The sequence below is a fragment of the Dermochelys coriacea genome, chromosome 2 (assembly GCF_009764565.3).
Source record: "Dermochelys coriacea isolate rDerCor1 chromosome 2, rDerCor1.pri.v4, whole genome shotgun sequence".
NCBI lineage: Eukaryota > Metazoa > Chordata > Testudines > Dermochelyidae > Dermochelys > Dermochelys coriacea.
Genome location: NC_050069.1, coordinates 65,743,038 through 65,769,789, shown reverse-complemented (window position 1 = coordinate 65,769,789; position 26,752 = coordinate 65,743,038). Strand labels below are relative to the sequence as shown.

The 26,752-nt window shown below is 38.6% G+C and overlaps 2 protein-coding genes across 16 annotated transcripts in view; both read right to left on the bottom strand.

Annotated features, from left to right (window-relative positions):
• LOC119852194 (aspartyl/asparaginyl beta-hydroxylase) overlaps positions 1-26,752 on the bottom strand; it is a 203,764-nt gene that overhangs the window by 136,363 nt on the left and 40,649 nt on the right. The gene's annotated exons all lie outside the window — the stretch shown is intronic.
• LOC122458678 (triadin-like) lies at positions 541-26,747 on the bottom strand. Its single transcript, XM_043507816.1, has 4 exons — positions 21,039-26,747; positions 14,646-14,819; positions 4,872-4,916; positions 541-1,845 (listed from the first exon to the last, which is right to left on the bottom strand). Exons 1-4 carry the CDS (start codon positions 21,061-21,063, stop codon positions 1,469-1,471), a joined length of 621 nt encoding a protein of 206 aa, XP_043363751.1. The 5' UTR covers positions 21,064-26,747; the 3' UTR covers positions 541-1,468.

The following is a 26,752-nucleotide window of genomic DNA, read 5'->3' as shown; positions in this document are numbered from 1 at the left end:
CAGTATTTAGAAAGTAATTCAGTATGTCATTCCTCCTAATTGTGTCACATTGTACTGTAGTATTTGCCATTGTTTTTGTTTTCAAAAGTATTGTTTCTTTCACAGCACTACATAAAAGTATACTAGTGCACCTGTCATCCATAGGTCTTAAAGCACCATACAAATATTAAGCCTCAATACAACTAAGCATGAATATATGTACTGGATCAACTGAGAAACAGAAGTGAAGTAATTTATACAAGGACACAGAACAGTTTATGGTAGAACCAGAACTGCGGAGTCAAATTCCAAAACCTTGCTAGGACCACCAGCCACTATAATCAGTGACCCTCAAGTATCATTTCAGATCAATTCTATTGTTTGTCCAATAAAATCAGAATGTGTACAATAAGTATCTCTTATCATATACCAACTAGAAATTAAGTACAGATTTTGTAACGTACGGAAATACACTATTTCTGAAGAAAGTTTGTAACATCCTATTTACCCCAATTAATAAGACTCTTGGATACTTCTCACTCTTCATTGCTGAAAATAAAACAATGAAATGCCAATCCAAAAAATGAGCTAACGTACAGAAGAAGAACATTTAGAATTATTGTAGGAATAAGCTATTCTATGAGTGGCTGCAATACACAAGTCTGTTCTCTAATCCAGTCCAGCCAAAATACATATAATGGTATAATGTTAGCTTCCTGAAATTTGATCAACAAGCAACATCTCTGTAAGTGGCTAGATTTTCAAAAGCAGTAAGCGCCCAGAAGCTTCCATTGAGAAGGGAGCTGCTGGCTTCTGAGCACTTTTGAAAATCTGCCCCCAATTTTGGCCGCTGAATACTTTTGAAAATCTTGCCCATAGTGAACTAAGAAAGGTTTCAGACAACAGATGAAGCCAACACAACAGTAATTTAGCATAGTAATAGCAATACAAAGCAAACGGTCACAGGACCACTGAAAAACATTACAGCACTCAATAAAAGCATCAGACTCTGACAAACGTGTTTGACACTATTTCTAGTTTGCATGTCTTCTAATGAAATGAGAATTAGTTTCTTACAACAGGAATTTTCAACACTTAGGTAATGTCCAGGTTAACCTCTAAAGAATACTTTAATAAACTTCTACATATGATCCACAATGTTTTTACACTCTTCAAGAAAAATGTAACTTTAATACAAAGCAAGAAACATATATTTAAAGGGTTAGGTTGGTTTGATATTTTATGTAAAAAGAAAAAAGTCAGATTTCAAAGCTATACCAACAATTTTTAATGTACAGGACTTGTGATCAAATACATTATGTACACATTTTAGCTCCACAGCAGATATATTTGTTGTGTGTTTACAAATGCAAGTACACACATAAGCAATCCGCATAACCGTCACTCACACTAATGACTTTCAGAAAAATTGTTACTAATACACTAAATTATGTTATCAATACACTGAATTTTTCTCACCATCAAACTCCTATTTCTGTTTTTTCTTCTCATCTTCCTTTGCTGAATTTTCAGCAAGTCCAGAAGGGATTTTAGCTATCTTTTTAGTTACTGTGTCTTTCACTGCTTGAGAAGGGGTAACCTCCTTTGCAGCAGCTGATTTCTTCATAGTCTCCTTGTGTTTCACATTTTTGTGTATTCCTGATTTTTCATTTTCCTTGCCTGTGTCTTTTTTAACCTTGTCAGAATCTTTCTTCAATTTAGCCATCTCAACAACTTTCTTAACCTTTCGGTCAGCAACTTTTCCTTCCATGGCCTTCTTTTTCTCTTCTACAACTTTGTTTTCCTTCTTCCGGGATGCTTCTCTCTCTCTTATTTTCTTGAGTGGTTCTTTAATTGCTTCTTTTACTTTTCAGATTTTCATTTAAGAAATGGAAAATGTTAATTAAGAGCACAATGTTTAGATCATTGAACACAATTTTGTGCAAGTTATCTGCATAATTCAATGACAATCGCAGCTCCAAACCTGAAAAATCTATGACCACCCATATTATTTTTCCCCCATCTAATGCTGAGATAGTTAGCAGCCTACTTTTTATTCAAATTAACCCATAACAAAATTAGTGAAATATTTATGCAGAAAGATATCTTGATGCCTAAATACTTTTTAATTAGGATGGCAATTTAAAGCTATTAATACATTTATAAAACTAAACAAATTAGATCCGAGTTTCATACTGAAGTCTTAAATCATGGAGCAGATGCAGAAAATAAGCATCTTATATTAAACTGCTGTATTTTCAATTTCATCCACTAATAAAACTACTTTTCTATACCTAATACTGTTAATTTACTTTTACAGAACACTCATGCTTTTCAATTACTTTGTCTAACACCTCTTTGATCCTGCTACTTTGAATCTTATATGATAAAGTATTGTATTTGTAAGACTACCTTCTTTAAAACAAGAGCTATTCATGAATTTTTCAACCTCATAGTTTAGCAAGAAAATTTATAGTAACTAATATCCATAGCATAACACTTTAGGGACACTGTCACCTTAATTAGGCCAAAGATTACAAAAAAAAATTAATTTGAATAGGAAAAAGTTTGAGACCCCAACAGCACTGTTAGTGAATTAAAACCAGAATAGGGAGTACTAGAAACTGATTGTAAAAAAAACAAAAAACAAAAAACCCAAACTGATCAGTCTAGTTTCATTGTACAATGAAAGCAATTAATATACATACATTTTTATTCTGATTTTTATCTTGACATTGTCCCTTTCATACTTAATTTGTCTTATTTATTTAAATTACTTAAAAGCTTACGATATAATGCAACATTCAGATAACATGCTAAAGCAGATCAACACAGCCTTCTCAACTACTGAAAGTACACACACACACACACACACACACACACACAAAGATGATCAGTTGTATTTTAAAAGGGCTGTAAGGCATTTGATACCGGTAGAAATTTTAAAAAGGGGAGGGAATGTTTAGGAGTGCCCAACCTGTGGCTTCAGAGCCACATGCGGCTCTTAGAGGTTAACATGCAGCTCCTTGTATAGGCACCAACTCCAGGGCTGGAGCTACAGGTGCCAACTTTCCAATGTGCCAGGGGGTGCTCACTGCTCAACCCCTAACTCTGCTACAGGCCCTGCCCCCACTCCACCCCTTCCCACTCCCTTCTCTGAGCCTACCATGCCATCGCTCCTCCTCCCCACCCCAACCCGAGCCTCCTGCATGCCACGAAACAGCTGATTGGGAGGTGTAGGGAGGGAGGGGGATGTGCTGATCCCTGGGACTGCCAGTGGATGGGAGGAACTGGGAGGAAAATAGGGGAGCTAATGGGGGGCTGCTGACGTATTACTGTGGCTCTTTGGCAATGTACATTGGTAAATTCTGGCTCCTTCTCAGGTTTACACTAATGTTTGTCCTCAATTTTCATTAGGATTTAATATTTAAATTTCCTTAACAATATGCAGAAAAGGTGATTCAGCAAAATAAAGTTACTTTGATGCAATTTTCATACTTCGTGCAAAAAAAAAAATCTGTCAAAATAACTTTCCACTTCATACATAAACCTAGAAACTAGAAAAATATTTTGCTTACTATGACGGGTTTAGCATAGAAAAAAGTAATTTTCAGCCCTGTTCACACCTACAAATAAAAAATTAGTCTGGTCCTATGAAAAGCAATAGTAATTTTTTACCTATGTAATTTAACAGAAACAGATATTCAATCTTGCTCAGAAAAGTCTCCCCTTGAAGCCTACTGGAGGTTTTGCCAGAGTAAATAATAATGAAAGCTGTAATGTAGTGTATTACTAACTGATTACCTGTACTGTCTCATTACATTTTCTGCATATGAAAAGAATATACTCTTTCAATTCATAAAATTTATAATTCAGTCACTATATATCTTCTGAACAGGTTCTCCACAAGATGCACAAAGACTAAAGGCATTTCATAACATTCCTTCACTACAATACCATACAATTCTTCAGGAAAAACCCAAACACAATAAGTAATTAAATGGCTCATTTATTAATATTTTCAAAACAAGTTATTCCAAACACAATGCAAAACAAAAGCTATACATTTCAGCTGGCATGCAAAGATAAGAAAAAATAGTATTCATATGTGCATGAGAGCTTTCCCCAGTAGACATTTTTTCTAACAATCTTTCCACTGTAAATTAACAAAAAAATAATTTGGTACTCTAGCCTTAGAGGAAAAAATGATAACCAATGATGGTGTAAAGTTTATTACATTCAACAAGCAGGCTGCCCAGTACAGAGTAGTAGATGCAATACATTAGCTGGGAATAATCTTTCTTTGAATAAAACTAGAATTGCAAACAACCCTAGAAATAACATCCAATTATAACAAACAACCACTAAACTCTACTTTAATTTCTAAACCACACTAAAAAATTACTGGATGAAATTCTATGGTTTATGTTCAGTAAATTACCAGACTATATGATCCTAATGGTCCCTCTTCTACCTGAAGATCAATAAATCCCTTAAACAATAAAGATGTCACTGAAGAGGATTAAGGACAAAGCAAAATTGGGGCATATATTCAAAATGTATCTTTCTACATACACAATATGAAACAACAGTTGTAAGCCATACTCAGCGAAATCATGCAAAAAACTTGCAGTGTTTTTGAATAGATTTACATTTAATTATATCCTGGTTTAGGAAAGCACTAAAATTAGCTGCAGATGGATAACAGGAATTTGAAATTCTCACTAAGATAATTTGCAGGGTATTTGTTTGCTGTGTCTCCAACTGAAAAGACAACCATCGCATCTAGCATTAGTAGCCAGAGTTCAATTACCTGGTTTGCAAATCTCATGCATTTCAGGCATTAGAAATTATTTGCACAAAATTCACTGACAAAAAAAGCATCAAAGTACCTTTGGCCTTAGCTTTTCTCTTGTCTACCCCTCCTGGCTCCTCTCCTGATGTTTGTAAGATGGAAACAGGTTATAAACATATTTTGTGATATTCAATACATTAAGTAAACAACATACATAATTTACCAATCTAGAGCAACAAAATTTCATTGGCTCTTTATGGTAGTTAGAGTTCCAGATTTCTTCCAAATACCAACCATTTTAAATATATTTTGGAGTAATATATTTGTTAAAATAAGAACTCTTTATTGTACTTTCATTTGTTGGAGATAGCATAGATTGCAGAACTGGGCTCAAATTAGGGTCAGATGTTCATGGAACAGTTAAATGATTCCCACAAATACCAAGCATAAGCAGACCCCACACAGCCAGCAACAAAAGGATAATTAGACCATTACCACCATGGTGATGGCAGCCTTCCCTACCGATGAGCAAGTTTACGTCAATAGACATTGTGTAATCTGCTACTGCATAGCCAGCCAGCGAGATGAAGACCAAGTACAGTATGTCTCTGGGGCTATAGGTACTTTAATTGAAACAACTTTCAAACTACTAAATGTATCCACCAATCAATTATAATAATACTTTTGGCCTCTATAGTTAAACTGTGTACTTTGTGCTGAAAACTGACAAAAATGTCTTTATTACACTGAAAAAGACTTTTTGAACTGCTAGCCATACAAACTTGACCTGAGATCTGAAAGCCAAACTGCATTCTCTCCTCATGCTTTATCAGTGATAAAATAGTTAAGGCCTAACTTGGCTGGAAACATTACACTTGTGTAACTTTACTGCCTCCAGCAAATAAACTTACAAGAACCAAATAAATCACTCAGTTGAAGCAAAAGGAGTACTATTGAGCTGATGGAGATAGCAGAATAAAACATATTTAGCAAACTTATGAAGCAAGTAGATATGAAAATACATTTTAAGCTGTTACAGTGTTTGATAATTTAAAATGGTAAAAAAATCTGGTTATTTCAAAAGCTTTTTGCATAAATAAGAGCGTGATTTAATTAGGAAAAAAAATGTTCAGAATTTAATTTTACCTTTCCCCAAAAGATCAGTCATTTAAAATTTTATTTCTAATTGAAATGTGCATACTCCCCAGGGAGAGAGCTCAGCAAAAACCCTGTTTGTATTTTATGGATGTTTCACTTGTTTATAAATACCCATAATTTGCTGCAGTCTAACTCTTTTTCATGTAGACAAAGAACAGTCCTCAAGTTCTGAGCAAGTTCTTAATGCAGCCCTCAGGTGTTCAAATTTTATGTTATCCTCTATTTAGCAAGACAACTAATAGTATCATTTCCAAATCAAAGCCATGTCTATCATCATTCTTGGTCACAGAATTCTACAGTAAAATATCTCTAAACACTTAAAAACAAGAACAAACATACTTGAAAATTACTACTCTATTTCGATCTAATTTGAATGCTTTACAAACTTTTGGCACCAATATTAGTTTTGTTTTGTTAGAGAGAATTATTATGGTAAACAAATATGATTTCAACAAAACAAAACCCTTACCGCATATCAAGTGGTTAATGCCTCACATGGTTAGCATTAACATATTATAGTTATACTTTTCTAGGAGAACGATGCAATAGCTGAAATCAATCCTAAACCACACTGCTACATACATACATAAACAGCTAGCCACAAGAAAGATTTCAACCAAATCAGTAACTTTTCCTGAAAAGTTTGTTTTGTTTTGGCTGTACATACTACATTTTTTAGAAGATATTAAAATATAGTTTACATAAATTTACAGGCATATATTGTAAATGTCAGTATTATTACCATTTCAATCATATGTGATAAACATATGTGACAAAGTCAGGCCAGATGGCTGCAGGAGGGTCTGGGACAACGGATATGTTAGCCCTAGAATGCTAAAGGCCCTTTTTCCTACAAACTGGGAAAGGGTTACTTCAGGTCAGTTAGGGACACCTGAGTCCAATTAAGGGCTGCCTGAAACCTGTTAAAAAAAAAAATCTCTATTCTGGTGAGGGGAGGACAAACTGCTGCACAGCTGGTGGCAGCATGGAGATAGGTTTCTCCAGTGTGAGAGACTGTGCTCCTCCCCGGAGGGGAGACACCCAAACCCAGTGCCCGTTTAGGGGAAGGACCGACACCCCAGAGCCAGTGACAGGGCAACACCTGCCCCAGTGAGGGAGCCAGGGAAAGTTATTCCCCTTTAGTATTAGTGCGTTATAGACTTGTTTTCTTTTGTTTGGCCGAGGACCACTCCTCAGGCCTGCCCTGAGGCTTACCGGGAAGGCTCTGAGAAACAAACCCCGGAGAGGGAAGACAGACATGCTCCAGAGTGGGGCTGATTTACCCCAGGCCCTGTCCCTGCCAGAGGAGAGAGCGCTAAGTCCAGCGAGGCAGAAGGGGTGCCTTGCCACACATACTATTTTCAAGTTTTATGACAGATTTGGAGACTTCCGCAATTCTTTTCACAAGCTGCTTACTAAATTATGTGAAAACAAATATTACTATAAATATAGTGTCTTTTCATAATGCCTAATGTTAGTCAACTTGGTACTACACAACTCTACTTAACTGACACTAACTTTTAAAACATTACACACAAGGTATTCTTAAATTCTTACGCTTGTATCACACATTTTTTTTTAATACGAAAGAAAATGTAGAATGAATCACACAAAAAAAGCACCTTAAGCATTTCATCACTAGAGAAACAAGTACTATCAGAAACAATACTTAAAGATGAAGAATAGTTAGAGTATTTAAAACAAAATGAAACTTCTAAAGGATATCATTTTAAAGATGTTCGCACTTTATATTCTGATGTACAATACCTTCTTGGAAACTTCCAAGTTTCACTCTTTAAAAATAAATTAAAAAACAATTTACTTCCCATGTTTTATTTGACAAAATGTTCTTTTTTTCTAAACATTTAAATTAACATGACTGAATACACTTATGAAGTGCCTTCGAGTGTCAGTTTCATTAATTGAGGTCAGTATAGATCTAAAGAACTGCTGATGCAATTTTTGTTGTTTTGTATTTCAAAAAGGATTTTTTTTGGGGGGGTAGGGTCTACCAAACCAGTGGCTATTCAAAAATAAATAAGTAATTAAGGATGCTAATTTTTTTTTAAAATGCACATAAAAATGCTCATAAAATGTCACCGATTTTTAAGCAGAACTCCCAGTTGATGGGGATTTCCATTTGAATACTGACAGCATGATTTGGTCCTATACATTTAGAATCCAGAGGACATTCCTCCATCAGTTTACAACTCTTAGGCAGATTTTTTTTTTAAAAAAGGTAAAATGTAAATATTTCTGAGCGAGTTTCTAACAAAAGTAGGTCCTGTTTTCCCAGAAGTCACAATGCTGAACTTAATAATTAGCGATATTAAAGCTATAGTACAGTTTAATGAAATTTTAAAGAGTTAAATTATCTCAAATCCATTACTGACATTGACATTATTTGTTACTATCCTTGTTCTACAAAAGGTAAAGCACATTTACAAGAACTGTAAGTAAACATCAAAGTCTACATTTTAATACTTAGACATAACTTTTGTAGTTCACATTCAGTCTGAGCATATTTGTTTCCATACCCCAGAAAGTTCCATCAGAGACATCAGGGTAGCAGAAAGAAAAAAGAGTTTCATGTCGGTCCACCACCAAGTAGTTTCCCAAACTAGCCATCTTTATCTTGCATACAAAAAGTTTATCTCTAACAGAAGATTAACAAAGGAAGATATTTAAATTGTGGAACTAAGAACGCAAAAGTAAGTTTCCAAGCAAGAAGTTAATCTTTATATTATAAATCCACCGATCTTGAACACTGAATTTTACACATCTATCCATACTCCACACACGAACCACAAGAGAAAACTAATTTATGTTTGTTTTTTTCATCTTGTCCATATCATTTATTTTACTTATGCAATTTACTGTATTGGAATTGTATGGCCTTCTGCTCAACCAAAACAGTTTTCTTATAAAAGGCTACCACTTACCTTAACTTGGATTCTATTTGCTACCAAGTTTCACATGTCCTTCAGGTAACCAGGAAAATCAGAACTTGGAAAGATGTTCTTCCCACACTCTCAAATGAAAGAGAGCTTTGTAGTTTACACAGCTAGCATAACAGAGGATTGCAGGAACTGCTGTCAAGTCATTCACAGTAAGCTTCTCTCAAGACTCTCTTGCTTGCCTGCTCACCTAACTATGAAAGGAAGAATTGAGTCATAGCCATGGTACATTTGATCAGGGTTTCTGAGCTGAAGGACGTTGACCTACAAATCTATTAAAACACTTCCCGCAATTATATGGATCCCAAAAATATCTGGGACGGAATGTATGTTGTTAGAGGACATTCATAGCTCAGATTATCTATCTTCTCTCTAAATAGAAAGAATTCGGCTTTAAAAATTGGATTTTCTTTGTGAAGATAAATCACAGATGTATGAGTATTGCATCTTGTTTGCCAAGTAGAAACAAAGTCCAAGAAGTAAGTCTTTTGTCTTTGTTAGCCTCATCAGAGTGGAAGAACCATTCGTAAGTGCAACACAACTGTAAAAACTGATTGAAAAACCTCTTGGTAGTGGTGCAGCAGCATGAAATTAAGTGCTACAGAAAGCTACCTTGCTGGATGGCTATGGAGTTGGGAAACACATCAGTGCAGACTGACTGAACCACATTGACAGGACTTTTTGACCTCAAAGTATGAAGCAAAGAATGTTTTAAAAATGGATTTATTCTATCCTACCATTTTTTACTAACAGGAGCTGCAATTAAAATGTTCCCTAACCATTCAACGCCCTTCCCTGCCTTTCCTCCTCCCACATATAACCTAAATGAATAATTCACAAAATTTTAATTTCTTCTAAAGTAAGTCACTGGAGACTAACTAGTGATACAAAATTATGAAATGTTACTTAAGAATGAGCGGTCTTATAACCAACTGCCTTTGAAAAAGTTTAAGAGTGAAAGTTTTAAAAAGATACTTTTTTTAAAAAGCTCCAAAATATATGCAATAGTAATCCCAAAAGATATTTATATATTTCTTGGTTCATTTTATTCAACTTTAATAATAACTGATTCCAGACATTCTAAACATTGTCTCTTTAAAAAAAAATTGCTCACACTTTCACATTAAATACTGTTGAAGGTGTCACAGAAATCAGGGGTTCAGCCTTTAAATATATTAATCAGCCATTACAATTTTTGTGGGTGGAACAAAACTATAACTTATGTAACTCATTTTTATTAGTATCACAGCAAAGCAAGCAAAAGCTTATGCAGAAAGATTAAGGACTTTTCAGCATCCACCATCTCAGCTCACTAAATAGTATTTTTAATAAGCAGATCAGAAGCTTTTTTGTTTTTTTTGTTTTAAAAAACAGCGCCCCCCTAACCATTGTGTAGAAAACAAAAATGATAATCAAAGAATTAACCTGATTTTCTCTTCTAGAATTATAGAAGATTGCACAAGTTAGAAGAATCATATTTCATATTTACAATTAAGATTTCTGTTTGAAACCTCATAACCAGAAATTTTCAGATCCACCCCATTCAACTGAGGGTCAGCATGCCTAGTTTTTGAAGTGTCAAGTTATTTAGCCCCAACGCTTTTCTGAGCTCTCTGGAAAACCTAACAATTTTACAAATATAATTTGTCATACAATATCTTGTTTGTAGGTTGTGACTTGAATTCTGATAATTGTTTGCAATTTTGAATGTTATGAAATTTTTCATCTATGGAAAGCATAAGGGAGCAGAACAGAGAAGTTCATCCAGAAATATTGTTCATAAAAATTCTGGAGAGGTGGAGAGAATCATTGTCCTGTTGCTTTAAAAAAGCTGCAGTTACTTGTTTGATGCAACTCCATGCACCTTATTAAAAATAATCTTTTGAGAAAGATGAAGACCATCATAAATGTATCCCAAGAGAAAATATTTAGTCAAATCTTCACAGTAAAATTAATATTATGGTATAAGATGTAAGTTTAGTTCATGTCACATTAACAAGATCTCACAGAACAGTATTCTCTCTTTTAGGACTACAAAATAAACTGAGAAATTATCATTTATGCAGTATATACGTGCCATTAAAATACGTATTATCACTTAACTTCAACTGTTATACATAACCCGGCTCTCTTCTCCGAACATATTTTAGATCATATCAATGTATGTGGAAGTGAATGAAATTTTGCACTTTTTACACATTTCTTTGGCTTTTGTAGAATATTTTAATATACCAAATGCATTTAAAAAGTGATTTAAGTCACAAAGGATAATCATATGTTTGGCTTTTCCTGGACAAAGCCTCTTTTTGAGTCTCTTTTCTCTGTCCAAGGGGGATTTTATAAATAGGAAATGTCCTAGATTTTTGCAGAGCACACAAGCTGCAGCTCAGAAAGACCCCCCACTGGTCTGCTTCCCAATTGATCCCTACCTTGCAGCTAACTGGTCTATTTCCCTGCAAGCCACAGCTGCTAGATCCTGGATCTCAGCCCTGGGCAAGAGGGCCCACAGGGAGGCACTGACTGATGGCTGTCACTGCATCCTGAGCTTGGGCCAGCCACTCTGCCACAGTGACAGACAGTAACACTGCCCCCCACCCCTCCAGTGAGTACCCCTGCTGCAGGAACCCCCTTCAGCATTCCCAACTGTCCTCCCTTCTCAGCTCCCCCTTCTGCCCTCTCCTCCCCGCAGGTCCCTCCTTCGGCAGTGTCCTCTTTTTGGGAACCTGAAATATGCTAACCTTAAGTTTAGGCTTCAACCCAATTTAACCCACCATTTTGTTACATGGGCAGTACATGGGTATGTAAGGCTCAAGCATATTGTTTGTACTTAGACATGACGACATTGAGTTTCAGTTCTAACTATTCCCTTGCTTACCTGAATATAACTGTAGGCCTAACTTGACATAATTAACTTGCATTATTTCTTAATGGGCATGACTAGGGAGGTGAATGGAAGGTTAGATTGTAAATAGGGGCTTAACAAGCAGTATGTTGAAGTTATGATGTCTACACTAGTTAAGATAAGCCGAACACCCCAATGCTAGGGACAATGGACAAGATAAACACAGAATGTAAAGATCAGGTTCTATATGAGAAGCACATGGAAAGAGCAGGCTTTACAGGGAGAGATTCCTGAAAAGTAAGCAAGCCAATTCAAAAACATGTGATGCAATGTCATAAACATGTATGTAAATGTATATAAAGGAAGAGATTTTCTGTGCAACTTTGGATATGTGGTATGCCCTACACCCAGCCACTATGCTTGAGTCTGATCTAATCAGAGTAGCTTTGCTGTATACCAAATAAAGGAACCTGAGTGATGAAATATGGAGTTGAATTGAGTTTCTGGATCCTGGAGAACCAGATGAAGTGTTCTCCCAAAACTAGAGAAGACATTCTGGATAAGCTGCATGGAAAAGGTCTCGGAGGGAATCCCAACAACAAACACACACACTAAAGTAAAATTAAACCTCACGAAACTTGTATTAGGACCTCCAAGACCAAAGTCCCTCACATCGTTAGATAACCATTAGCATATTTCAGTCAATGAAACGAAGTTTTATCATAGACTTTAAGAGTGGGATTTCACAACTGCTCAGCATTGACTTAAAACTGCTCCCACTAATGTCAATGGGATTTTAGGGTACATCTACACCTGTGTAACCGTAGCGCAGTTAGGAATACCCACACTAGCTGTAATCAGGGTAGTGCATAACAGTGGAGAAGTGGTGGCGTCAGTGTTGGCTATGTCCCATAAGAAGCCAACTGGGGACTCTGGGTATGTTCTCAGGTTGCTAACCCACACAGAAGTCTGCACCACCACATCTTCTTTACTACCCACACAGGCTAAATTACAGTTAATGCAGATATGTCTTCCCACGCTACAATCACACCTTAATTTGCCATATAGACACAGTGTTAACTTCAACAGGAAGAGAGTTTAAGCCAATAATAAGCACTTTTAAAAATCCCATTCTAGAGACTGAACAGCTCTAGTAGGTCATCTAGTCTACCACCCATCTGTTTTCTAAAGTATTTTCTATTGCTCCAATTTTGTTTTAAGTGTCCTCAGCTTCCACCATTTTGCTTGGAAAATGCCCTTATATTCTTAATGTCTAGTTGAGTGTCATGAACATTTCTCAACAATAAGACGTTTCCCTCCCTTCATTTTATCTTGTTTCTTTGAGTTATACCCTACTCAAAGTAATTATTGCCCTTTCTGGGTGTTTGCAGTTCCCAAATATTTCAAGACAAATTCCGTACCTCATTCTGCAATTTACTTGCAGTTCAAGATGCCACCTACACTCAATTTCATTAGTTTCATTTTGAATTACGCATCAATGCTGTCCGAGCTACAACACTATTTATATATCTTTAAAACTGCCCTGTCAATTGAAAATTCATTTAAAATAAAGCACATTAAGTTTAAACCTGGATATGACAAATTAAAACCCTGAGATACGAGTTTCACAATAGAATTTTTTTACAAAACATAAGCGTAACAAAGTTAATAGGCATCATTAACAAAATGCTTATGGTATTTTGAACATTAAAATATCAAAGAATTATATGAATATACCATATTTGTAATTTAAACTGAGATCTCAGTTCAATGTTTCTAAACTAGGTAAGAACTGAAGCTGATTGAACACCACTGAAAACCTGCCTCTCTATAGCAGTTACCTTCACTATCAACCAATCCATATATGCCAAAATAGACTTTGGAAACATGCATTAAGCAGATTAACCCTTGCAAAAATGGAATCAGGTTTGTTGAATTTGGCAAAAAAATAGAAGACATTAAATTCTACTTTGTGTGGAGTAATCTTTAATATATTTCATCATTACATAAGAAATAATATTCACAATTTCCCACTTTCATAAAATGCTCACTAAAAAACCCTTGAAAACGGATCAGAGCAGCCCTTAGGGTGTGATTATTATACAAAAAATATCAGACTGAAAACTTTCTTTCAAATTAGATAAACATATTGACATGCTATTTCCTGAACACGATATGTTAACTAACCTAGAACAAAATATTTTTATACATTTTACAAGCACTAAACAGTGCTTCTAATTAAATGGGTAAAAAGCATGTATCTGAGAAATCAGTGAATCACAAAATTAATTTTAAATTTAAGGTATGAATAATTTATCATATGGTATTTCATAAGAGCACTCATTTGTATAATAGCTATATTAGTAAGGATTAACATATAAATATATATTTACATAACATATTAATCATGCCAGAATATCTTGTAATCAAGCCCATTACAAAATGCATCAATTAATGCTCGTTAGAAAGACAAATGTTTATAAGGGGTAACGGTACAGCTTACTATAGTTAGTTTGCCAACTTTAGTGCACAAAATGCACAAACTGAAGCAAAACCATACAGAAGCCAGCTATATAACTGCAGATACTTAGTTATTTTATCCTAGGCATAATTACACATTTGGGTAAATATTAATCTCCCTGTCACAAAATGGAGAAAGTCACTGAAAGGCTTTTCAAGTACTGAAACTATATCACATGGCTGGCTGATTTTAGCTCATATTTAGAATGTTCATTCAGAGTTCGGTTTGTTTTTTAAATCCACCCACTGTCATAAAGCCCTGTCATATTAAGATTGATGATTGCATGGACATTTTCACAAGCCAATAAAATTAGCCCCTGAATCAGTCACTGGTTCTGTAAATCCACAATAACGCAAGTCTTTTTTCCCTGAACCCCTTCATTCTGTGACGTACCATCAACATCATCTGCAGCTTCGCTCTCTTCTTCTTCTAGTATTTCAAAAGGAGTCATTACATCATAGAGAAATGAGAGGAAGCCATAAAACCAATCAGAACTTTCCTCTGCTAAAATATTAAGGACTTCCTCAAGGGAATCAATATTTTCATTACTGCCATCTTTGGTCAAGCCTACACAAGAATAGAGGAAAGAGAGAAAGAGAAAAAAAGGAGAGCAGTTAGGTGGAAAAAGGAAACTGAAGAAGAAGAATCTATGAAAGACATCTCATGTCACAGACAGCAGTCTTTACAGGAATGCTAATTAGAAATAGAAGAGAGGTTACAAAAAAAGTGTCACCCTGCAAAGTAGAGGTTCAAATTTGGACAATACATGCACTGTGTCAATGTTTCAGGCAACAAGGCAAATCTGGTTCCTCTTTCACACCTTCCTCCCTGTAAACAAACTGAATAATGTTCATATGCATCTTGTCTCTTGTGGCACTTAATATTAAAAGGCAGGAGCAGTCTCAGGAAAAAAAACAGTTACCTAACTTTCATTCTTCGAGATGGGTTGCTCATTTCCATTCCATGTTAGGTGTGTGCACACTCATGTGCGCAGCTGCTGAAGATTTTTCCCCTAGTGGTATCCACAGGGCTTGCCGTAGTGCCCCCTGGTGCCCCACACTCATGCGCCGGTATAAGGGGCATCGACGGGTATAAGGCACCCTCTCAGTTCCTTCTTACAGCAACTCTGACAGAGGGGTAAGGGAGCGGGGGGGATCTTTGAACGGACATGAGCAACACATCTCAAAAAAACACATACAAACAGTATTAACCATTTTTTTCTTCGAGTGCTTGCTCATGTTGATTCCACATTAGGCGACTCACAAGCAGTATCCCTGAAGGTGGGCTCAGAGTTCACAGGCATGCTGATTGTAACACTGCTTTCCCAAAGTGTGCGTTGTCCCAGGCCTACTGAGTGATAGCATAGTGGGACACAAAGGTATGAATAGATGACCATGTCACAGCTCTGGAGATGTCTTGGATCAGAACTTGTGCGAGGAAGACTGCTGACAAATCCTGAACTCTCATTGAATAGGCTGTCAAGATGGTCGGCAGCAGAACCTTTGCCTACTCATAGCAAAATCTGGTGCAGGCATTTATCCAGGACAAGATTCTCTGGGATGACATTGGCAGACCTTTTATCCTGTCCACCTCTGCCACAAATAGCTGCGTTGACTTGCAAAAGGGTCTAGTCCTTTCAATGTAGAAGGCCAGGGCACGCCTAACGTGCGGACCATGTTCCTCATCCAAACTGTGGGGCTTCGGGAATAAGACAGGCAGAAAATGTCCTGGCTGTAGTGGAACCGTGACACCACCTTAGGCAAGAAGGCCAAATGGGGGTGCAGCTGGACCTTGTATTTGAAGAACACTATGTAAAGGAGTTCTGAAGTCAGGGCTCTGATTTCAGAGACCCTTCTAGCTGACATAATTGCCACTAAGAAGGCAACATTCCAGGAGAGCAGCAGTGAACAAGAAGCCAATGGCTCAAAGTGGAGCTGTGTGAGCCTGGACAGAACCAGATTTAAGTCCCACGGGGGACTGGGGCGTGGACCTGTGGATATAGTTGCTCTAAGCTCTGGAGGAACCAGACTGTCATCTCATAAGAGAATACTGACCTGCCCTGGACTGGAGAATGGAAGGTTGAAATGGCCACCAAGTAGACCCTGACCAAAGGATAGAACCAGATCATGGTGCTTCAGGAGGAGCAGGTAGTCCAAGATGGTCTATAGAGAGGACTATGTCAGGGAAAGATTCTGATCAGCAGCCCAACAGATGAAGTGCTTCCACTTGGCCAAGAAGGTCACTCTGGTGGAGGGTTTTCTGCTACCTAGTAAAACTTGCTGGACCTGATCCAATCAGGCTTGTTCCTCTGAGTTCAGCCACACAGCAGTCAGGCTGCCAGGTGGAGGGATGCAAGGTTTAGATGGAGTAAACAGCCTTGGTTCTGGGAGATCAAGTTTGGGTGCATCGTGAGCTCTAGTCCAGCTACTACCAAAAGTTCCAGAAGTATGCCTAACCAATGCTGCGGGTGATTAGAATTATCCTTGCCTTGTCTCTTGATCTTTAAGAGGCCCTTGTGAATCAACGGTATCAATGGAAAGGCGTACAGCAGACCCCCACAGACTATGAGAGCAGAAAGGCATTGGACAGGGAGCACTTGCTGAGCCCTCATATTGAGCAGAACTGCTAGTCTTTCCTGTTTTTCCTGGTGGCGAACAGGTTCATTTGGGAAGTTCCCCACTTCTGGAAGATGGCACTGACTACCTCAGGGTGGAGGGACCACTCACGGCAAGAGGAAAAGGACGTGCTAAGGCAATCTGTCAGCGTATTCCAGTCCCCTGGAAGGTGCACTGTCTTGAGGTGAACATGTTGGATGAAGTCGTCCCACAACCGTAATGCCTCCTGGCACAGGGCTGAGGAACGATCAAGATCAAGGCCATATTGTCCATCAGGATCCACGCCACTTTGCCCAAGAGGTAAGGAAGAAACAACTGGCAAGCTAAGCAAATCTCCCTCAGTTTCCTGACGTTCATGGTGAGGGAGAGTTCCTCCTGTGACCGGAGATCTTGGGTACTGCAACTGCCAAGGTGGGCTCTCCAACCCAGGTCTGACGCGTCTGAGATCAATGTCACTGACTGGCATAGAATGGCAAACGGTCATTACTGATCGCGGATCTGCCCACCAAGTCAACAATGAGAGAACGGCCAACGGGATTGTGAGGAATAATTCCAGGTGGCGTTTGCTGGAGGAGTAGAAGTCTGAAGTGCAGCCATGCATACCATGCACACTGTCATGTGGCCCAGCAGTCTCAAAGCATACCGGAGGGGCCATGAGCGGGTGGAATCTGACATGGGGGAACTGGACTTCTGGCAGGTAGACTCTGGCCTAACTGAAGTTGAGCATTGCTCCTATAAAATCTATCCTCTGTACTGGGATCAGAGTGGATATCTGCTTGTTTATCAGCCATCCCAGCTCTAGCCAAGTGACCCTTACTATACTGAAGCTGTGTTGAACCTGAACTCACGAATGGCCCTTGATTAACCAGTCGTCAAGATATGGATAGATCTGTATGCCTCGATGTCTCAAGTGAACCGCAACTACCGCCATACACTTTGTAAAAATCCTTGGGGCTGATGAAAGTCCGAAAGTGAGTGCAGTGAATTGGTAGTGGCGCTGGCCCACCACGAATTGAAGGAACCGCCTGTGTCCACAGAAGATGGATATATGGAAATAGGCGTCTTTTAGAGCGAGGGCAGCATACCAATCTCCCAGATCCAGGGAGGAAACGGAGGACAGGGAGACCATGCAGAACTTCAACTTCTTGAGATGTTTGTTAAGGAGACGAAAGTCACTCTAGGATGGGCCTGAGGTCTCCTTTGGGCTTCGGGATCAGGAAATATTGGGAGTAAAACCCCCTTCCCCTCGAGGAACTACTTCTATGATCCCCACACACACACACACAGGAGAGTCTATCTCCTGAACGAGGAGATGCTTTTGAGAAGGGTGCCTGAAGAGGGACAGGACTGGGGGATGAGAGGGCGGGATGGATGAAAACTACAGAATGTATCCAAGTGTCGAAGTGGAGAGCACCAAGTGGTCTGAAGTTATTTGGAACCATGAAGTATGGAACGGAAATAAATGCTCAAAAACAAAAGGGCAGGGGGTGGATCCTGTGCTAAGTCTGATACGCTGCCCTGAAGCACACCCTCAAAAAGGCCTGTCTAAGGCTAGTTGGGTAGGCCGAGGTGGAAGGTGCAGGCTGTCTGCGTTTATAGCCCTTTCCTTACTTCTTGAAGGGCTCGTGCCTAGAGGTCCTGAGAACTTTTTAAGTGGTTGCGGCGGGAAGCCTTTTCTGGAGGCTAGGGACATGTATAGGCCCAAAGATCGCAGCATGACCCGAGTCTTTCAGCCCATACAGACTGGCATCTGTCAGCTCAGAGAACAGGGCATTGCCCTCGATGGGGAGGTCTTAGACCCACTGCTGCACTTCTGGAGAAAAGACAGAGCACTGCAGCCATGAGCGGTGCCGCATGGACACTGCCAAGGCCATTGACCTGGCTGCCGAGTCAGCCTCATCCAAGGCAACCACGATGGCCAGGAATTCGTGCCTCGAATCCTGAGGCAAGGACTCTTTAAATTTCATCACGGAGTCCCAGGTATTATATCTATATCTCCCCAGCAATGCCTGGTGGTTGGAGATCCTGAGTTGGAGTCTGGCAGTGGAATACATTTTTCTTCCAAACAAGTCCAGCATTCTTGTGTCCATATTTTTAGGTGTAGTGCTTGTCTGACCCTGTGTTTCCCCACTTATTTACAGCGGATGACAGTGGGGATCCGGGCAGTGGGTACATACATTCATAACCCTAGATCAGGACATAATACTTTTTCTCTGCCCTTTTCAATATTGTGAGAAGAGATCCTGCTGGGATGGGGTCTGCCAGAGTGCTTTGACTAGTTTCAGCATCCCTTCACGGACTAGCATCACAACCTTAGAGGGGGCCGCTGCAACCCAGAATATCCAAGAGACTGTCTTTGGGCTCCTTCAGCTCCACTTCTAGCTCCAAATTCGAGATGACCTGTTTAAGGAGCTCGTGGTGAACCCGAAAGTTATCCAATGGTAGTGAATGGGCAGGACCACCCACCACCTCATCTGGGGATGATGATGAGGACAATGCTAATGCTGTGGGAGGGGCTGGAACCTCCTCTGTAACTGGGATAGATGGCTCTGGAGCCTTGGTACCGGCATTGGAGTTTGAGTCAGCCAACTGCAACAGCGGCACTGGGGCTTGCTTCTCAGATATGGATGACTGATGGGAGTGGGATCCTAGCATCAGGCAGAACCCCCAGGAGTTCCAATATGGCCAGTGTGTTGGCTACTGCCCTGATGGCCAGGCGCCCACTGCAGGAACAGTCCCGAAACCCAGTGTACAGGCCAAATGGGGTTTCTGTGGCCAGGGGATGGATTCCCCTTCCAACTCCGAGAAGGACTCCTCCCTCAGAGATCATGGATGTCAGTTCTTCCCCCTACCAGCTATGATGGGGATTGACGCTGGAGGGAAGGAGACTGGCATTGTGACTCCGGGAATCAATACTGAGACAGAGAATGCTGAGGAGTCTGGGATCGAGGAGCCAGCGACAGACCATTGCGGCAAGCCCATGAGGGGTTTCCCTCTGGAGGAAGCCGCCTTCACTGACTCCGAGGTCGAAGGTTAATCTTGCAATGTGGGCGGCACGGGGAGGGCCATCAGGTCCCTTAAAGCCTGAAATGCCTCTGGTGTCAAAGTGGCTCTCGAGTGCAAGTCCCGACTGCTCCCAGGTTTTGGTGGCAGTTCCTCACTGGGCTCGGAGCCCTGGGTGGAGATGCTCCTGAATGCAGCTCAGAAGATGACAAGTGGCGTGGCACGGGTCCTGGCTCATCCGCCACTGCTTTCTTATCCTTCTTCAGTACAGGGGAGTGCCCTGGGACATGATGGCACCACTACCTATACTAACTAAAGCTAACAACTAAGAACTAAGAGGTAACTATACACAAGAAACGGAGACCAAAAACCACTTGGAAGTGCAAGGGAGAAAGACATTCAAACAACTGTCACAGGCAGTAAGAAGGAACTGAGAGGGCATGGGGTTGGTACTGTCCCTTATAATGATGCATGAGTGCGGGATCCCAGGGGGCACTATGGATACTACTGGGGAAAAATCTCTGGCAGCTGTGCACACGGGCATGCACACACCTAACATGGAATCGACATGAGTTAGCAGTCAAAGAAGAAACTAAGCATCCCTGCTTAGAATGATCAAATCCAATTTAAGGCTATCAAACTTTAGAGCTCACAATTATTAAATCTCTATGACAACAACCGAGAACAATGTTTGGTTTAACAACTGTGTATTTTAAACAAAAGTTTGTCACAATTAAAGGGTAAAATGTACTCAGAGTCAGTATCCACTGGCCTGATCAAGTGCCTCTGGAGTTATTCTGCCCATTCCAGCTTATATATGGAGGTGGGTATCAAGAGTTGTGCTTGTTCTTGTTTTCTATCCTTTCTACCTCAGCGTTTTCTATAGCATCATAACCATAGTGTTTTTTTTTTTTAAACTTGTTTGTCAATTCCCCTTGCTGGCATGCTGAGGGTATACACGACACAAGATATGATCCGATCCGCAGGCACCAGAAATAAGAGTAGATGCTTTTTTACTCTGTAGCTGTATTATGTCAAAAAAGGTATATTCATTCATTTTAAAACAAAAGCAGTACAAGCTGGGGTTAACCAGAGCAGTGGAGAGCTACTAAAAGAAACCAAAATTACAAGTGTACAGATTGTAAACTCTTTTGAGGTGAAGACTTACTGGTACTATGTTTGCACAGTACCATGCACAACAGGAGCTTGAGCTAAGCGGGGTCTCTGGGAGCTATGACACAAACAATGATTTTACGTTTTTTGTATATAGAAACCACTGCTCTGGCTCTATACTTCTAGAAAGTAGCCAGCAATCAATATGTTCCAACAATATAGGAAGAATACAACAGATAACCAGCCACTTAACAGACAATTAGTGGTCAACTTGAAAAAGACTGCCAAAATAACTTCTCAGAAAACTATGACCTAGCTTTTTTAGTCTTTACAAAAAAATCCCAAACCCAAGCTAATATACAATGCATATATTAAAACCACCCAAGAGAAATCCTAATCCTTACAGTCTTAGACCAAAGAAGGAAATAGATGCCTTTGCAAAAAGCCAAGCTGTCCAGATACTTGCATAGGCACAAGTGATAGATGTTCTTCTAGATTTTAATCTAGAAGTAAAACTAAATATCAGAAATAGCTGTTGTAGATTTGTTCTTAAAATAGACCAGGCTCAGTCAATGGTCCTTAATTAAATAGGTCCTTAAGCCCAGAAGAAACCAGATAGAGCTATTTAAAATCAATACCAATCTAGGGAACCAGGGTTTTCACAGACTGTAGAATGTGAAAAGTATAGTACAACTGCTTCCGTGTCATGACAGATTTTTTTCTGAGTGGGTCGAGGGGTTGGGGGTACATTTATTATCAAGAGAAATAAGGAAATGCATCTCTTCTCCCACAAATACTTCTTCCACAAAATAAGAGCATGCCAGTCTTCCATCTTTGAAGATGAAATATTAAGAGCAAATCTTAGGACTGCCATATCAAGCTGAGCACTGCAAATAATTCTGCTTCTGCATAGTACCATGTAGATGTTACCTGACCAGAGATTTTTCTGATTGTGCTCCCTATTTCCTGCTGCTTGCAGGTATTTTGCACTGAACATAAGTGGCTGTGATTGAGAAGAAGTTTGCTGGCTTACAGATTTAGGGAGTATGCTGTTCACCCCATTCTGGTGATTATGGGACCATAGTTGTTTCCTCTTATGTGAAAAGACATAAATGTTGAGGAATCCAGAGGAGCAGCATATTGACGGAGTTTCCTACACTAAAATTCCAAAAAATTGATCATGCTGCAACCTTCCAGGAAGGTCTACTTGCAATGACCCAGAAATGAGTCTATCTTGATTCCACACTCCAAATGGTGTTCATGATTCAGACTGGTGATGAGAATGTTGCATTTGGATTTCTATCAATAAAGGGAATGTGTTACTGAGGAAGTGCATACGACACTTCCAGAGCCTGGAAATTCCAGCTTCTAATGAAAAAATTCTGAAAAAAGGTTGGAAATGTAACATTCTCCAAGGAGTCTTATCCACATACAAGACCACTTTATCAAATCAGTTGCAGAAATTAGGCTGCGGACACATTGCTGTGGGTTCAGGAGCTGGTCTATTAAAAACTGGATCTTGTAGAATTTTTCCTAAATAGTTCCCAATAAGCCTGGAAAACAGAAGTGGCCTCAAGGTCACTTCTGCACTGGGCATTGCTGAGCACAAGATATGCCTCTTTGAAGTCCCCTGAAGCCACTTCTAACTGCAGCAGGAAGAAGCACTTGGGCAGACCTCTGCTGCTAAGGTAATTCCCCAAAATGCCCTCACTTCTACTTAGGAGGTAAATTTCCTTTCAGTTAGGATGAAAGTGAGGGAAGAGGTTAAAAAAAAGAATCCAGAACTTGTGCTCTCAGAGGAGCAGACGAGGAAGCTCCCTTTTTCTAAGCAGAGGCAGTAGACAAGATTGAGGTGTCAGTTCAGTCAACAGGAGGAACTAGCAAGTAAGGAAAAAAGGGTACGAGAACTCTTGGTAGTTGTCTCTATCATTTGGAATGAGAAGGTTAATCAAATGGCTACACCAGTGGACATACAAAAAACTAATTTAGCAAACTTGAAAGCTAACTTCTTTTTAAAAGGGTGCACAACATAGCAAAGAAAGAATAGCAGGATTAAAAAGCTAATATTCTCTATTCTTGATTACTTTGTTTATGCATGATTTGGCAACTTAAAACATGATGCTGCTTTGCATTTTTTTTTTTTAAAAAAAGATAACAAATATAGAGATTTATTTACTCCAGCCCAAAATAATGCAGGAATCTTATATTTGTTTAAAGTTTCAAAAATAAGTTTTGAGGACCAAATTCTGCCCTTATTTACACCAATGCTTCATGCAGTAGTTATAGGCCATCTCCAATGTCTTTTTTATAAAACATACCAAGCATCTTTCAAAGATCCCCAAAAACTTAAATCAATTCAGCCTGAAAATAAGGGCCTGCAACTGATGGCATCAGAGAACTTAAAAACCCAAAAAACAGTTTTGTTTGGGCAGAAAGATAAAAGTTCTCTGCCACCCACAAACTACTGCTTCAAATGCATGAAGGGTACTACCCAAACACCCAACCTTACTCCCCGTGAAGTCAATAACTTCAACAGGAAGAGGAATAGGGTCCAAAATCAATACAAAAGAAATTTAGATTGATACTGTAGTCTCCTCCTGTTCCAGTGTACATAAATATTGTAGCACATGGTATATTAAAATCAACTACTTATCACACTCCTGCAATAAAAACCTACACTCCTTTTGCTCCTCTTGAAAGCATATTGGTGAGAAGCACTTTTTGCTATTTAGAAAATGTAAATTGTATTTATAATTAAGTTAACTAAAACAAATTTTAAACCTCCTGTTGGCAGCTACAGTATTATTGGAAGTGGATGTCACCTTTGGTGCTGCCAGTAGGAGGTCTGAATGTCAAGGATTTTAAAGCACAGTGGTTTCTCTCCTACTTTAAAGGCCAGTTAAAGAACAGAAAAAATTATGATTTATTAGCATTAAATATTATGCAGTAAAGATCTTCTCATTATTAACACTATTAAATTAGCATGGAAACAATCTCTTAATTTTGTACTCCCACAGATATATGCACCACAAAAGATATCCTTTTACAAAAAAAAAAATTCTAATCAAAGTCACACAAGATACACAGTAAAATAGTCACACCATGCAAGTACTTGGATAGTTACACACAAGCAGATGAAGTAGCCTTATTAATATACATGTTTCTTCATTAGCTTCACAGACTTAATTTTAGACTGCACGTTTCTCAGGGCAGGGTCATGTCTTTTACTTGTCTTTAGAGCACTATGAATACATATGGTACTGTACAGATTATTATCTATTTATACAAGATTAATAACAGAACAAAGTCCTTTGGCTACTATCTATATCTTTCCTAAAATGTGAACTGCAATTAAATCATACTATGGACTAATGGCTTGACAAGTTTTATTTTTTTTTAATTCCTAAAGTTTGTGTATTAATCAGTAACAGAACTACTTAAAACCACCCATTATTTTTCCCATCCTCCAGAACATATTGTTGTAACAGTAAAATTATATTTCAAAACTGGTATTTAGAGGGAAAAATAATAACTGATCTGTGACCTTTTATAAAATATTTAAAGGAGACTGTATTTATGTTTTATGCACATTGGAAGGTGAGTTTATTATAGAAACAGTGTCATAGAACTGGCAGAATCCCCAATCATATCAAGTTCTGTAAAAGTGGAGATGTATCAAAGAGCAACACAAGTATCTTGCTACCAGCTATGCAGCCAGAATGAGACTGTCATGAAAGCAATATTCAGAGTATTGTCCTATTTATATACACCATGAGAAAATTCAGATTTGCAGAATGATTACAGAAAAAAAAATCTGTTAGAGTTTATCATAAGTTGACAAAAAACAAGATAAAATACAAGCAAGTGTAATGTTCAGTGCCAGCTCCCAATCTGTAGCTCTACAGACACACAGCCCCATAGTCATAGGTTTGATTAGAATTCTTCTTGCTCTGATCTTCAACAGACTGAATGTAGCTCTGATCTCAGGAGTTCTGTCCCTAAACAGAAGAACTAAACAAATAGACTGAAGAACAAAGATTCTTGTCTCTCTCTTCAGACAGGAATAGGGGAGGGTAGCACTAAATGGCCATTCAGAAAGCATGCACAACGTCCTGATTCTATACAAGAAGTTTGCACTGAAGTGTGGCATCAACACATAACACAAGAACTAGGGGTCACCAAATGAAATTAATAGGCAGCACGTTTAAAAAAACAAACAAAAGGAAGTATTTCTTCACACAACGCACAGTCAACCTGTGGAACTCTTTGCCAGAGGATGTTGTGAAGGCCAAGACTATAACTGGGTTCAAAAAAAGAACTAAATAAATTCATGGAGGATAGACCCATCAATGGCTATTAGCCAGGGTAGGTAGGGATGGTGTCCCTAGCCGCTGTTTGCCAGAAGCTGGGAATGGGCAACATGGGATGGATCACTTGACGATTGCCTATTCTGTTCATTCCCTCAGAAGCACCTGGCATTTAGCCACTGCCGAAAGACAGTATACTGACCAGTATGGCTGTTCTTATGTAATATTTTGCAATGATGCACCATCAAGATGCAAACAGTGCAGGTAATTTCAGGACACTGAATTGAAATTTTTCAGTTACTCTTTCTAATTCCATTTGATGACAAAGTATTTCACCAGCTTTGTACACTGAGTAACAATTTCTCAAAAGGTTTCTAATCAAGTACACAAATTATTTTCTCTTTAGTTTCAAGAGGTGAGTTTTAAGATCAATATATTGCTCCTTATTTCCCTCTATTCAGGCTCCCTATTTACTTTTTTTTAAAAAGACTAACGATCAATGTTGTTATAATAGAGTGGAAGGGAATTGTGGGAGAGATTCAGAAAGATTTAGTTTGGATGTCACTCCAACCAGTATATGTATTGTTTTTATTGGTAACATTTATATATATGTGCCCAGAACTCTGAATGGGTTAATCTGAACAAAAGAAAAAAGAAAAAAAAAGAAAAAACTGAAGCCAAAACCCAACATGAAACTTATTTGCAACTAGATATGAAATAACCGTGCAAGTCTTGAGCCAAGTTTGAGATCTGGTGGTCCAGAGGTCTTAATGAATCTGATGTAGTACATTGACATGAATAGTATCTGAAGTTTATGTTCTAGAAATATCTCCACTAAAATTCCAGGTGAATACAAGAAAAGGTATTCTCTAGCCACAAATTAAGTAATGTTGGTGTGCTCCAGAGGAAGCCTAGACTAGGCTTTTTCTATGTCAAAGGGATAGTCAATGTTATGCAAGACCTTTGAAGGGCAAAGGAAGTAAACAGTGATCTTTGGAGCTTTCAGGACCCCTCTGAGGGACAACAGAAAATAAAGGCAAAATGCTCATACTTTTAATGTATAGAAAGCATTTATATAATATTTAGCTATTTCTACTATAACCTGATTTACAATGGACCTGATATATGTTTGAACAATGCTGTATTATTGTGAGCGTTTTAAGTACTGATCCATCTTACATAAAATAATTTTAAAAAATTCTTGGTATAATGATAAGTGAATACATTGAGGGCTGAGGATCTTAAAGTCAAGTAACGTGAGGTACTAAATAATTCTACCTACTTTGTAAAGGAAAAAGAGTTCCTACAATTTTCATGAAAAGAATTATATTCTTAGGGTATTTCTCTATTTCCCAATTTAATCACTTAATGTCATAAAGTGAGACAAATCAAGCAATATGAAATATGAAGGGTATGTTACACAGACTTCAGATTGTAATCCAAAAAGTTCTGTGTGTACTTG